Source organism: Furipterus horrens, unplaced genomic scaffold, assembly GCF_987537825.1.
Source record: "Furipterus horrens unplaced genomic scaffold, mFurHor1.1.pri manual_scaffold_1, whole genome shotgun sequence".
Classification (NCBI taxonomy): Eukaryota; Metazoa; Chordata; class Mammalia; order Chiroptera; family Furipteridae; genus Furipterus; species Furipterus horrens.
The window spans coordinates 83,972,489-83,985,967 of record NW_028327171.1 but is presented as its reverse complement, the minus strand read 5'-3'; the positions used below and the strand labels follow the sequence as shown (position 1 = coordinate 83,985,967).

Genomic DNA, 13,479 nt, shown 5'->3' with positions numbered 1-13,479 from the left:
TGTGACATCAATCTCCTTTAGGATTTTCCACATAAAACAAATTCTCCAAAGAAAACAGAAATCGAGCCTTACTTTGACATGTAAGGTTTCAAATTAACTATCTCAATCATATATTTCTTGATTTTTATTTTATTTCCATGTAAATATTATCCAACATTTAAAATACAAGCACTAAACTTTCACAGTATTTTTGCAGAGCTTCCATCAGACAGTCCTTTACAGCTGCTGTCACCCAACCCCCTTTTATGGGGGTGATATCTCTCTTTGTTTCTCAGTACAGAAGGTCACTGATTTGGGGGTGGTTTTACATCACTTTGAGGAAGGAAGTAAACGTTATTCTTTGACCCCTTAGGATAAGTTAGTCTTGCTTTTGTGAGGGGTGGCTATGTGTTGAGAAGTACTCTCACTAAAGTTAGAGGGATTCAGTAATGATGCATGCTTTGTCATCTGTTGTTCAAAAATGAGACATGTGAATGATATTTCACCCTATTGTGTAAACACCTCTTCTGTGTATATTTACCTGAAATATTAGTTTGCCTCACTTTCTGTTTTGTTAGGTGGTGTTCATTTAATACTTTGATGCACATGACCTTAATTCTGGTGAAAGTGAGTTATGCTTTATGAGGCCCATAGTTTCCCTGCTGAAGGTAAGGAAGCTGGGAGGACCAGTCCACCAGCAGTGCCAAGGTAAAGGAATTATGTTGTTATACAGATGGGGCAGGGGAAGAATTATCTGTGTATCATGAAATGAGAACAAGTTTAATGTAATCACACCCAAAGAGTTCCATCGGTAAGCTGTTCCTTGGCAAACATAAATAGGCAAATATTCTCATATTTTATAAAATGGCTAAACAGAGAATGAGTCCCTCCAGCCATTTTTTTCTATTTTTTAGTAATAGTATGTTCACTTTCATTATTCTTTAAGACAAAGTCACTTTGTGTCCTATAAGACTAAGAAATATGATATTTTACCATTCTTAACATATTGATTTCATGGTGTGAAATGTACTTTCACCTCACTGTTTTCCTTTCCTTTATTCCCACTCATGTTTTGTTCCCATTATTTCCCAGTATTCCTCTCTGTTCTCTCTTGGTTTAAATAATCTTCACCGTCTGCCTCCCACCATTACAATTTTACTTCTTTATAGCACTTTTCAGCCTTCCTCCAGAAGATAGTAGAGAAAGAACAGCAAGTATTAGAACTATACTACCAACAGCTCTCCACATTCCCACCTTAATATGTATATTATGCCTTCTCCATTAATGTTAGGTAAGCCCCCTTGGTAGGGACAGCCAGTACCTACCACTCTGTTCTATGTTAGGCAGCACCCTGACCATGGTCAATAAACATTCATACTAATGAGAGATGAAAGGAAGTGTTAGCATTCAGCAAGTTAGTGCCAAATAAGTGTGGAGGCCAAATGAGACCATGGGTGCCAAACCACAGGGGTTTGAAATAATATTTAATATGACATTGTCTCATTGAATAACCAATCTTATATTGTGATGTTTGAGTCAAATCTTCCCTTGGTGGCAGACTTCTTATACTCCTTTAATCTGCCCCTGAAGTTATTTCAAGTTCATGAGGAGCAAAGTGCAATAAGAAGACCCTGCTCTGTGTAGTGAGTAGACAACAAGCTGCCTGATAAATGTGGAAAATGAAACTGGGTATGAGGGCCATGAATTCTTTGGCACTCTTACCAAGTGTCTACCATGAAGTATATTGAAGAGAAATGAAAGTATGCCTTTTACCTAGCTATTGTAAGTAGTTAAATAATGCAATTAAGACTACTGGTATTTTAGAAAAAGAAACTCGGAAGTAATTTTTTCCTGCATTTTTCTGTAATTAGAAATCGGCATCATTAGCTCTGTAACTCATAAAAGAAGTATATATGGAATAACAAGTGAAATGACGATCCAGTAAATATTTGACATTGCAAAGATTGGTTATTTTCTATCTGCAGTATCAAGAGAAGGTCAATTGTCCTTTCAATAAATATGAATGCTCATACTTTGTACATTGATTTAGAACAAGGTCAAAATGGAGCAAAATAACCTGCCCTCCTTATGATTTTAAAATGTTTCCCAACCAATCTCCCCATTTTTGCAGCCAAGCTTCTCAAAATACTAGTTTATATTTTAAGCTTCTATGTTCTCATCTCTTACTTATTTTTCAAAGCATAGTGATTTGGCTTCTGCCCTCACTGTACTTTTGAAAGGGCTCAAGTTCCTCACTGTCTTCCTTGTTACTAAATTCTGGGACATTTTCTCATCCTTTTCTGTATCATTTGCTGTTATTTGACTGCTTACTCTTTCTTGTAAGTCTTTCCTTGCTTTATTTCTTTGCTTTATTTCTCTTGGTTCTTTTAACCCTTCACCATCTTTCTTAGCTTCTTTTCTTGACCTATCTTCCTTCAGAAACCCACCAAACATTAATGTTTATCTAGAGTTTTTTTCTTAGAATTCTCCTCACCACACCAGCACCCATAGCTTTGGCTGCCACCAGTTACAAACTCACATCACCAAGCCCATCTTTTTCCAGATGTGTATTTTCAACTGCAGGTTCTTTAGACATATTATCCTCTCCTCTCTCTGGACATTAGAATATACTGGGTACCTCATATTCAGCATGACTAAAACACATCTCATCTCCTAACCCCCTCCTTCACCTTTTGAACCATCCTCCCCCAACAAAATCCTTCAGCAACTAAAACTCTTTCCCATTCCTGTATTCTCTACCTTGGTGAATAGCTAGTACTTCTCAATAACTTTCTGTTTTCCTTGTTCTGTTTTCCACCCTCATTAGTCAATAATTCAAATTAACTATATACATCATAAATATTTCTTGTTTATTTTCATCCTTTCTAACCCCATTGCCATTGAAAAACGTATGCTCCTCCTGTCTTTCCTCTATGTTGCCTTAATGTTGAAGAAAACATACCTGGTCAATCCGTTCCCCTTCTCCTTTGATCCTTCTCAACAGTATAAAATCCAATTGTTTGTAGCTAGCCTTTCCTTTTCTCATCCTGCAGTAACACCCTATGCTGTAGCTATGTGGAAAGCTTGAGTTCCCTCAGGACCGGTTCTGTTTTCTTACCTCTGTGATGTGACACTTATTTCTGCCGATGCTTTGTATGTAGTTTCCATTCTTGTTTGTATAGAGACTAAAACCTGTCACCTCCTCTGGTACAGCTTTTGCAGGGTGATCCTTTGCAGAATTAAGTGCCCAACACTTATGTTTTTACAGTCCTTATTACACCTGAGTATTCTTGCACTGTACTATAGTGTCTTTGGACACCTCTTTTTCATCACTCTGGACCATGAGATCTTTTAGAGCAGAAGCTGTGTTGTATTCATCTTTGTTTCTCTGTAACCCTCGTACAGGACCCAGCCTATATAGTGAGAGGTTAATAAGAGTGCAGTGTGGTTCATTGTCTTGTACAAAGTAGCCTTACCTTTCACATTCCTGTTCTAGTAAGCTTATGAATTCATCACTCTTCTCCATGTATTCTTTATGTTTTCTCTTTTCTTCCTCCAACTCCAATATGGTTTGCCTATGAGATTTTTCTGCCATTAAAAGCTGTTCCAGAATTCGTCTGTGAGATTCTCTATGTTTTTCCACAACTTTGTCCAACTAAAAAAGAAAATATATTTATATTCTGTTAATTACGAATCATTCATAATACTACCATCTTTCACTCTTAGAAATGTCCAGGTTTTAACTAATTAATTCAGTGATGGGTTCTGATCTCCTTGTTTAGTTTTTAACATTTCTCTTGTTCATTGATACTTTTTGATGCATTCAAATAAATTTAATCTTTTTACTGTCATTTTTTTCCCAGAGAGAATAATTGGTGCCTCTGTATCATAACAGTTCCCTTTTATCCCCTTTCTGACACTTCTTTCTCTCTCCAGAGAAACTATATCAGAGGAGTGATATGGCCAGTGTTTGATTCTGCAACTGCCCTAGTGATCTCTCTTTCCCAGCCCCTCCTATAGTACTCTACCAGTGTATGCCTCTTGGATCCCATGGGCTATTTTTCTTTGTATTATGCATCAGAGTGTTTGAGTATTTAAACGCTTGTTAATCAACTCTGTGTTGTTAGTAGTGTGAATGTGACCAAATATAAGCATCAAATTCTTTCTGGTTTTCATCACCTACTTATATGTCTGTTATAAAACTATCACTCTGTGCCTGATTTATGTATTTGTCTTCCCTACTAGATGGTGAACTGCCTGAAGGCAGGTCCTACATTCTATTTTTCTTAACTTCTTAGTCTCTTACAGAGTGACTTGCTTATGTAGGTGCTCCGTATGTGTTTATAGATTGAAAACAAAATAAGCAAGGAAGGAATCGAGAATGAAAAGAGGGAAAGGAGTTGATTCAAACAAATGTCACTCAGGATCTTTGGCCAGTGATAAATTGATATCCAATTAAGAACATAGTTTTGAAAAGATGTGACTTCCTAGTTTCTTAAATACTAGGTGCCCTAAATGGTAACATTGGTTGATTTTACCCTTTGCCTTTACCATAATGGATCGAAAATTTGTGACTCTGAATTAGAAGTCAGTTTAAATCGTAGAGCCTTAAAAAGCACATACTTGACAAAGATTCCAAGGCACAAAATAGCCAAACCATTTCAGAAAAGGAATAGAACAAAGGTGTGCCGGCATATAGAACCTAAATCATTCTTTCAGACCTCTAAATCCTAGGCTGGTTGTCTCGTTTTCTACTATTGGTTTATAATGATGCTTTAACACATACAAAATACTTCATTATACCATATGGGTATTGATAATTTTTAATAAATGTAACCAATCCTTTTGTGGAAACTGAAATTGCTAAACTCTATTTGCCTGCTGGTTGAGTCGCTGTTAACTCATTAGTTAACATCTTCTGAGAGGAAGATTGTAGTGTTTAATTGTCCTGGGCCTCAAGCCCAGACTTTAGAGTGAGTTGTAAAGGAAATTCAAATTAACTGTTTTTGGAATTGAGAGGGAAATAGCGATAGGATCAGGCTTCATTTGGGAAAGTTGTTAGTTTGACTTAGGAAAACATTTAATTTAATTTACATAAGATCAACCCTAGAGTTAATGAGTAAATGAATGACTAAGGGAAGTTTCTCAAATACAAGAAAAATCTCTTTAGATAGCTTCTTGGAATTGTGTGGACATACATATTAAATTTACTTGGCTCAGAAAGAGAAAATAGAAAACATTTATTCCACAGTTGTTTTTCCATTGCCATTTTTCCTCCTTATATTGTTTGTTTGTATAAAGGGACAAGGAGGGAAGGTTAGAAAGAATCATTGTCTTTCATTTATTATATGACCTTTTAAGTGGTCTCCTTTTAGCTTCACCCCCTTCCAGCCTGTCCTCATCAGTGACAGCATTATCTTTCCACTGATGGGATTACAGCACTCTCCTATCCAGAGCCCAAAGGTGTTTCACCACTGATCTCCTGATCCTTCTTCCCCCATTCTCACTGCATACCTTCACATTTTTCTCACCCACTGAACTTTGGGAAGTTCTTAGAATATACCATGATGATCCAATACTGCTTTTTTCGGTGCTGAAACCTAGACACATTTTTACCCTTCTACCCAAAACTCTCCTGTTCTTCTTTTGTAGCTTTCTCTGATTACTTCTGGCTAGAATTGTTTGTTCCTTCATATCAGTGAAATGCCTGATTCTCTGAGTTTTCCTTCTCTTGCATTCCATGACTCTTGAAGGATGACGTGAACTTACTTTATCCTGTTTGGTGCATGTTTACCAACATCAGTAATTGCAAAGCTGTCAAGTAGTGTCCTGGCAGAGGGAAAGCTCCCAAAGAAAGAATTACCGACTCTAGAGATATTTTAGGATATACCCGAAGTTTCATTCTGTGCCTTCATTTCTATATGCCAGAATGCTTTTTAGAAAATATGTCAGCGGTTCCTAGTTCTGTCTCTTCTTCATTCCTGACAGATCGAGCGCCCTTGAACTCATTTCAGTTCTCACCATCTGTATGTGTGTGAGCTTGACCAAGCCACTAAACCATTCTGTATTTCAGGTTTCTAATTTATAAGTGGTTGGACTTGACTTCTAAAATCACTTCCCAAGGCAACAAGTATTTATTGTGTCTATTATGCTCTATGGACTTAGTACTATGATAGTTGCCATGGGCAGTAGAAGAGAAGTTTAAAGTCTCAGAGCTTATACTTTCACTAGGAAGATAAGATACACGCCCAAACAATTCAAAGCAGTGTAAGGTGGTGTATCATTAAGTACTAAGGGACTTTCAGAGAACCACTGGCCCCTTTTTATCTCTCCCCACTTACAGACTGAATGAAGCCTGGGAAAGAAAACTCGGAAGACTGGTCAATCATTTCTGGGAGTGTCCTTTTCAATAAAGTTAATCCACAGAGCAGAGAAATTGTTTGGCCATTTTAGTAGACCAAAGGTAACCAAATGTAGTATTTATAAAATATTCTTTCTTCCTTGTCTTCACTGAAACCCGTTTTTCCTGGACAACACTGGAAGCTCTATTTTATAGAGACTGCTCATTCTCTCATTTTCTCAATATCTCAGAATCTGGAAATGGCGTCCTGATTCTTGTGACTCTCCTCTATCACAGTCAGAACCTTCTGGAAGCTATTCCTTGTTTTCATTATCACTCTTAATGGAGGCAGTCTTCTCTCATTCTCATCTACTGAGCTTCAGGTCACTTCCTCTACAATCTGCCTTTCTACCTTCAATCTTGGTAGCATTCTGGGTAATTTTCAGTTTTAGCTGGACCTTCCAGGTGGCTCTTTCCCTATGCCTGGTCAACAACAGCCTTTCTCTTTCCTCAAGGCACCTTTTGGCAGCCCATGCTATTCTCTCTAAACACTAGATGGGAGAATGTCATTACCTTCTTAATTTTATTTCCTACTTCACTGAAGAGAATCTATCGAGAATAAAGTCTCTTTTTTTCTTTGGGTTCTGCTTCTCTTAATTTACCTACATTCTTCTACATTCTTAATCACCTCACTTATATGAACTTCTTTGCTCCATCCCTTTTTTGTCTCCTTCCAGCCCTTGCTTTGTCTATTAACCTCTTTTTCCTCTATCTTTGATCCCACCTCTGTCTCTTCAAAGTAGGCCTACAAACATAGCCAAGTCAGTCTTCCTTTCTAAAAAGGTACACATATGCTCACATACAAAGAGAGGGATAAGGGAGAGGAAGATTCACCATGCAGCTTAAGTTTTAGGGTCCTTCTCATGCACAGATATTTTCCAAGGCCCTTCAAGGGCCCCAGCAGTGTGTTCACCTAGTCATATATTATTTTTTTTAATTTCAAAAGTAATACATTTTAATTGTAATCAGTTAAGACCTCTGTTTTTTTTTTTTTGTTTGTTTGTTTTGTTTTTTTTGTTTTTACTTATCCACCATCATATTTACTTTCATGTCAGGTAGTTTTGGAGAGGCTCTAAACATTTGTGAGACCCTGCTAAAGAGAAGTTCAGATGGTTTCACAGTAAATTCCATGTATAGGCAAGTTATCGCTAACAATCTTGGTGTACAAAAGGCTTCCAGAAGTGCTTTTACTAGCTCATCCAGCCATTGTTAAATAAAGGTGGAAGGCCAGAGATTATATTCCAAAATGAATGTGTCCTTTGGTCCCCAGAAATGGAAGTTTGTGGATTGAGAGGAGAAAGATTCAAAATATATGGAGCCAGAAGCTAGTCTGTATAAGTTTCCCTCTTAGTCCCTAGCTTCAGAATTTCTCTTGTTTCCATGTAAGCTCATACATACATTTAAGAGTGTGTTAGATAGTCTATCTAATGTTTTTGTTTTTATGTATTTTTTAGAGGTATAATTTCACTGGATATGTAGTCCACAGTATTGTTGGAAATGGGATTCCTTTGTGTTCTACCTGATTAACACCTACTCATTCTCTGGATCTTGGCTTTCCTGATTCTTCTATCTAAATTTTGTTCCTCCATTATACTCTCTCATAGTACTTCATGGTTTTAACCACAGAAATTAATATATGTGTAATTGCACACTTGTGTGATCATGCTCTTTGTCACTCTCTTAGACATTAAACACCCTGAATACAGGAACCACAACTATTTTTGTATATCAGCTCTTCAATAAATACTAAATAAATGAATAAAATGAAATTTAAAAGCTAAATTTTCTTGTTTAAAATAAGTATTATAAAGATGACTCTAAGGTAATGCTAATAAGGTATGCAGATTCTTTTATATTCTTATATTTTTCTTAATATCTTTTTTGAAAGAACTAGGAATATGTTAGGCCATTTACTCAAGTATTTTTTAACAGTAACTTCTCATGTGGAACTGTAGACTGCAAAGCAATAGGAGGTTAAAACTGTTGACTCAGTTCTTATGTCTCCCTCCCTCTTGACAACCCAGCTACCCTCTTCCCCATTCTCATCCTTTGTTCTAGCTCTCCAGCCTCCATCAGTTTTTTAGCTTAAGTCAGTGTTTCTATCATGTGAAGTAACTGAAAACAGTTTGTTTTTTTATTTTGCCTTAAGAATAAATTCATTTTAGTTTACTCTAGACGTGGTTGAGATTTTTACATTTTTCAAAAAGAACATTGTCAAGAAAATAAAAGGTGGAAGATTATACCCTCCAATAGGAGAAAGAAAAAGGTTATTTATTTATTTGTTTGTTTACTTATTTATTTGAGGCAGAACCTTATTCTGATGTAACTAGGGGTAGTCTCAGTGGGAACGCTGTCTTCTGTTTTCTTCTGCCCTATCTAGGGAATTTCCCTTAGCTTTTTATTCTCTGGGTATCTTCCTCTTGCCTGGGACTTCCCATTAGATACAGGAAGAAGGTAGACAGTAGGGTTGTTCGGTAGGTAGAGTTATACAGGCATCCAGAAATTGGATAGACTGAGAGCTGAGGAGGGATAAATCTATAAGGAGAAAGTAGAAGGAAAGAGGGAAAAGTGGGCGAATCGCAGAGGTGGGAATGTGAGGGGTGTGTGTGTCTATGTAGGGGTATCTCTTGAGGGACTAATCAAAGAAGGTTGGATTTGCAAAGCAGGGCTAAATTATGGATAACTTTCAGGGACTAGCATCTGTAGAGGGTCAGGGTGTTTCCAGTTTTGCATGTGTGCAGCAGAATTATTTTGTAACAACTTTTTCCTACCTATTTCAGCATAAGTTTGGAAACATTTTGTTTCATTTCACATTGAAGTGTTGAGCGGTTGTGTCATTCATGGAGTTTTGTCAGGATATGTTCAGTATCATTAATTTGCATTTGTGCTCATATGGGTTGGGGAATTTGTGCCTAATGCTGCTTCACAGTCACTATGTTGGGAGCCAGGATACAGTTTCAACACTATCAACTTGCAGCTTTAGTTCCTCTTGTTTAAAATTTGGACTAAAGCACAAGTTAACAGACTTTGGGTGGTCTCATCCTCACTACTCAGAAGCAGATCCATATGACCAGACTCCTTCACAATTTGGCAAGACAGTAGTCTTCTCTCATGAGACCCAAGACGAGAATAGCAAGGACACTGGAGGTCAGGCCTGAGGTAGGTTGCCAGAGCTTATGTGAGGGAAATTTATCCAAAACTTGCTTTCATTCTCTCCAGCCTTAACTCATGCTCCTAGTTGTTTCCTTTTTATAAAAATGAAAAATTATGAAATTTTCCATTGAGGTCTCAGAGGAAAATAGAAGAATAAAATAAGGATGCCAAAAAGTTTTAGAAATGTCAGCAAGTAAAAGAGCAAGCAGTACAGCAACTTGGTGCAGTGGTGACCGTTTGGGGACTGCTCATCTTTGCTGTTGTCATTGCTGAGCACATGTGGGAGGGGCAAGGGCTTCGTTGTCATTAAACTTCTGAAGGAAAGGAGGATATGCACTCATCTAAAATACATATTTTCTAAAACTCTGTTTCTTGGACAGATCTTCATATCATTTCCATTCATGCTCAAAATTTCTATGACATAATACCTCAGTGTTTTCAAAGAAATTAACCTCTATGGTTGAACTTTATCTGGTTTTTATTGTAGACTGAATAGCATTCAAGTCCCCCAAAAGAAGTTCAGTCCCGCATACACACATGTATTTGTGTGTGTGTGTGTGTGTGGGTGTGTGTGTGAGTGTAAAGAGAAAGAGAGAAATTCTCTCGCATCCATTGTTTCTGTGTGATGTCAAGAAGCAGACCTAGTGAAAACATCTAATCCATGATTTATTCTCTTTTTCTTCCCTGTAGAACATGATATTTATTTACCTTGGGTAGATTTTAAATGTCTTAAAATGTAAAACTTTAATCAAAAAGGAGTTATATGTCACATTCAACTGCCAGGCCTAGTGCTTGGCTAGCCGGTGAACTTCTGCCTCCAGGTGCACAGTCCTGATGTGATACATACCTCGTTCATTGGTTTCTCATAGATGTCCTCCTGCCAAGGTGCAGATTTTGCTTGAAAAGCATCTCGCTGAAGAGCTTCTAACACCTTTTTTGGAGTGACAAATCCATACTGAGCTTCCAGCAAAGCCAAGTCCATTTTTTCAGCCTTTAAAATGCCTATGACTTCATCTCGAGCCTGTAGCAACAAAAGGCATTTCAGAAAGCTGCTTTATGTACCAGCAGTCTCTGAAAGTGACTTCTCATTAGTGTTTTTAAAAATTTCTCTTTTGATATAAATTATATTTAGTTATAGCACCTTTTAGAAAAAGTAGCAAAAACTATGCCCCTTCATCCTTCTTACAATATAATTAGACATTAACGTTTAAAAAATGATCACTATGCAACATTGAGAGACCCTACAATTTTTATTGTGTTTGACAAGCAGATAATATGATACCCCTCAATGGACTAGCATTTGTGTTTTCAGGAGTAGGAAATAAGAGTCTCCTATATGTGTAGCAGTTGTTTTTTAGGTTTTTTTTTATATAGGTTAATGATGCCAGGGCAAGTCTTAAGAGCCAGTTCACCTGGGGTACAAAAGTAGCTATTGTTATATAAACCAATCCAGAAGTCATTGGCATTATTGTTACCCATACATGCCTAGGTACTGAAACCTGTGAGCAGCATGGGCAGAGGATATGAGGTTTCACAATGTACATGCCAATCACATGTCATTCAACAGCCTTTTTAGATGTGATTAATTACCCTTCAAGTTAACAGAAGAGAATTCTGTGCATGTGCACTTACACTTTCTTTCATGTATAGACAAGTATGAACCATAAATACATATATATTTCTGTGGCAGCATACACACCAAATTCACAAGCAGCCTTCCCCTTGAAGCATGATGGGGAAATTCGAACTCAGCTGACCTGCAGTTCTCCCTCCAGAATGCTTAGAAGAAATAATAGGTCATCTCTGGAGAGGTCTCCTCCTTGGTGACCATTACTGCTGTGTGAGGTAGGATGTAGAATTGCACCCGACTGACTGGTGGGGTCTTTGTCTTGCTGCCTCTGCTTCATGTCGTCAGGCCCTTGGAAACTGTGCTCTTTACTCCCTCGGGGAAATTGCTTTAGGGCTGAGTCCTCTGTGTCACTGCTTCTAGAACGCATTCTTTAAGGACTGGAAAGGAGGAAGACAATTTGTAATTCTTAATGGAAGTGGAATTTTTGATAAGGGCACCTATTACCGCTTTAACAAGCCTGCACTCTTATATTTACAGCAGAGAACATCATTACCGGATTCATAATCACAGTCTTATTTACATCTTTATTTTTTAAATCAACATTTAAAAAAATGTGTTCTGCTTTGATTAAGGCTACTATGTCCATGGGTAAACAGTATTGGAAGTTCATCTGCCAAACATTCAGCGTCAGTGTCCCATTAAGATAGAAGTATCAGAATTACTGCCACACAATACATTGCATTATTTTGTTGGGATGACGAAGTCTAATGGTAAAGAAATCAAGGCTTGGTCCCTGGCTGTATCCCTGACCTTCTGCTAAACTTCCAGATCTATCCTTGGATAACTCAAAAAGTTATATTTAGGATCCTCATCTCCAAAAATATGGATACTACTCCTTATAGTAGTTGATCATTACAGAAACAATATGAAATAAGTTACTATTTGAGGGACACATTAGCTCCACATTTGATTATAAAATTATCTAAATTAATTTATAACAGTAAGAAAAATTGGCCTACCTTTGAGATTTCTAATGAAAAGAGACTATATCAATTGAGCTTATAGTCTACTTCAATAATGTACTGATTATTAATTTTACTCATCCCTACATATCATGAAACTATCATTAATCCTTTACTTTCAGCTTTTAATAACATTTCTTTAAAATGTGAAACAACTGAAAAATACAGAAAAGTATGGAAACTATAATGAACCACCACATACTACCATACAAATATGTAAAATCTTTATTTACTATATACACTAGAAAACATTTTTTAAGTAAAATATTAGAGATACACTTGAAGCCCTTTATGTTACCTCTTCCTTAACTCACTCTCTGCCCTTCCCACCCCAGAAATAACCATCTTTAGTTTGGCATGTATCATCCCTGTGCCTGTTTTGTACTTATTAAAAGATGTGTATGTGTTGCTGAACAGTATGTAGTATTGCTTTGTGTATTATTAAGCATTGTATAAATAACATATTTAATCTTTCTAAAACATGCTTTTACATTCTGTATTCGTCCTTGTTCCATTTTACTTTAGTTTATATATTTCGATAGCTATATAGCATTTCATTATATGACTAGGCCACCATTTGCTTATCCATTTTATTTATTTTTTAATCCTCACTGAGGATATATTTATTGATTCCAGAGAAAGAGGAAGCAAGTGAGAGAAAAAGGAGAGAAGGGGAGAGGGAATGGGAGAGGGAGAGGGTTGCCTCCAGTTTGTGCCTGGACTGGAGACCAAGCCCACACCTGGGCATGTGCCCGGACTGGGAATCTAACCTGTGATCTTTTGGTTTGTAGGATGACACTCCAGCCAACTGAGCCACATTCGCCAGGGCAGTATAGAAGTTTTAAATTTTAATTTAGTCAAATATATTAAGTATTAAATTTTAAAAAATAATTTGTACTGGAATCCAAAACTTGAATAGTGACACTCTAAAAGTGGCTAAAACCATACACTTGGGAACCAAACTGCCTTAGTTCAAATACCTACTCCATTAGTTAATTGGCTATAAAACTTGGGGCTAGTTAGTTAATCATCCATGCTTCAGTTTTCTCATCTGTTAAAGGAGGATGATAATAGTGTAGTATGTTTATAACCTAAAGTTGCTGTGAGAATTAAATGTCAACACATGTCAAAAGTTTGCGACATGTCTGATACAAAATTAACACTCAACAAACAGTATCTATTATTAATATTATTATTAACTTATTTTTATTCTTAAAAAAATTAGAGTGAATCTATATTGCCTTTATAGTTCAGGGAAAAACTTAAGAAGAGAAATAGGTTTATTTGATTATCTCTTGTATAAAATGAGATGAGACATGATTACAGGGGAAAAATGACTTAGTGTCTTTGCTGGG

General features: G+C 36.8%; 2 protein-coding genes across 3 annotated transcripts in view; one reads left to right on the top strand and one right to left on the bottom strand.

Moving 5' to 3' along the window:
- Positions 1-13,479, top strand: part of CMSS1 (cms1 ribosomal small subunit homolog) — a 389,163-nt gene that overhangs the window by 115,200 nt on the left and 260,484 nt on the right. The window lies entirely within an intron of this gene.
- The window catches only part of FILIP1L (filamin A interacting protein 1 like), a 291,329-nt gene that overhangs the window by 105,125 nt on the left and 172,725 nt on the right, over positions 1-13,479 (bottom strand). For both annotated transcript variants that reach the window (XM_090276095.1, XM_090276093.1), the window contains exons 2-4: positions 11,290-11,539; positions 10,380-10,553; positions 3,456-3,634 (exon numbers count right to left, since the gene is read on the bottom strand). In XM_090276095.1, the coding sequence (XP_090132221.1) occupies positions 3,456-3,634; positions 10,380-10,553; positions 11,290-11,529 (593 nt within the window). In that variant the 5' untranslated portion in view covers positions 11,530-11,539. The remainder of the gene's footprint in view (positions 1-3,455; positions 3,635-10,379; positions 10,554-11,289; positions 11,540-13,479) is intronic.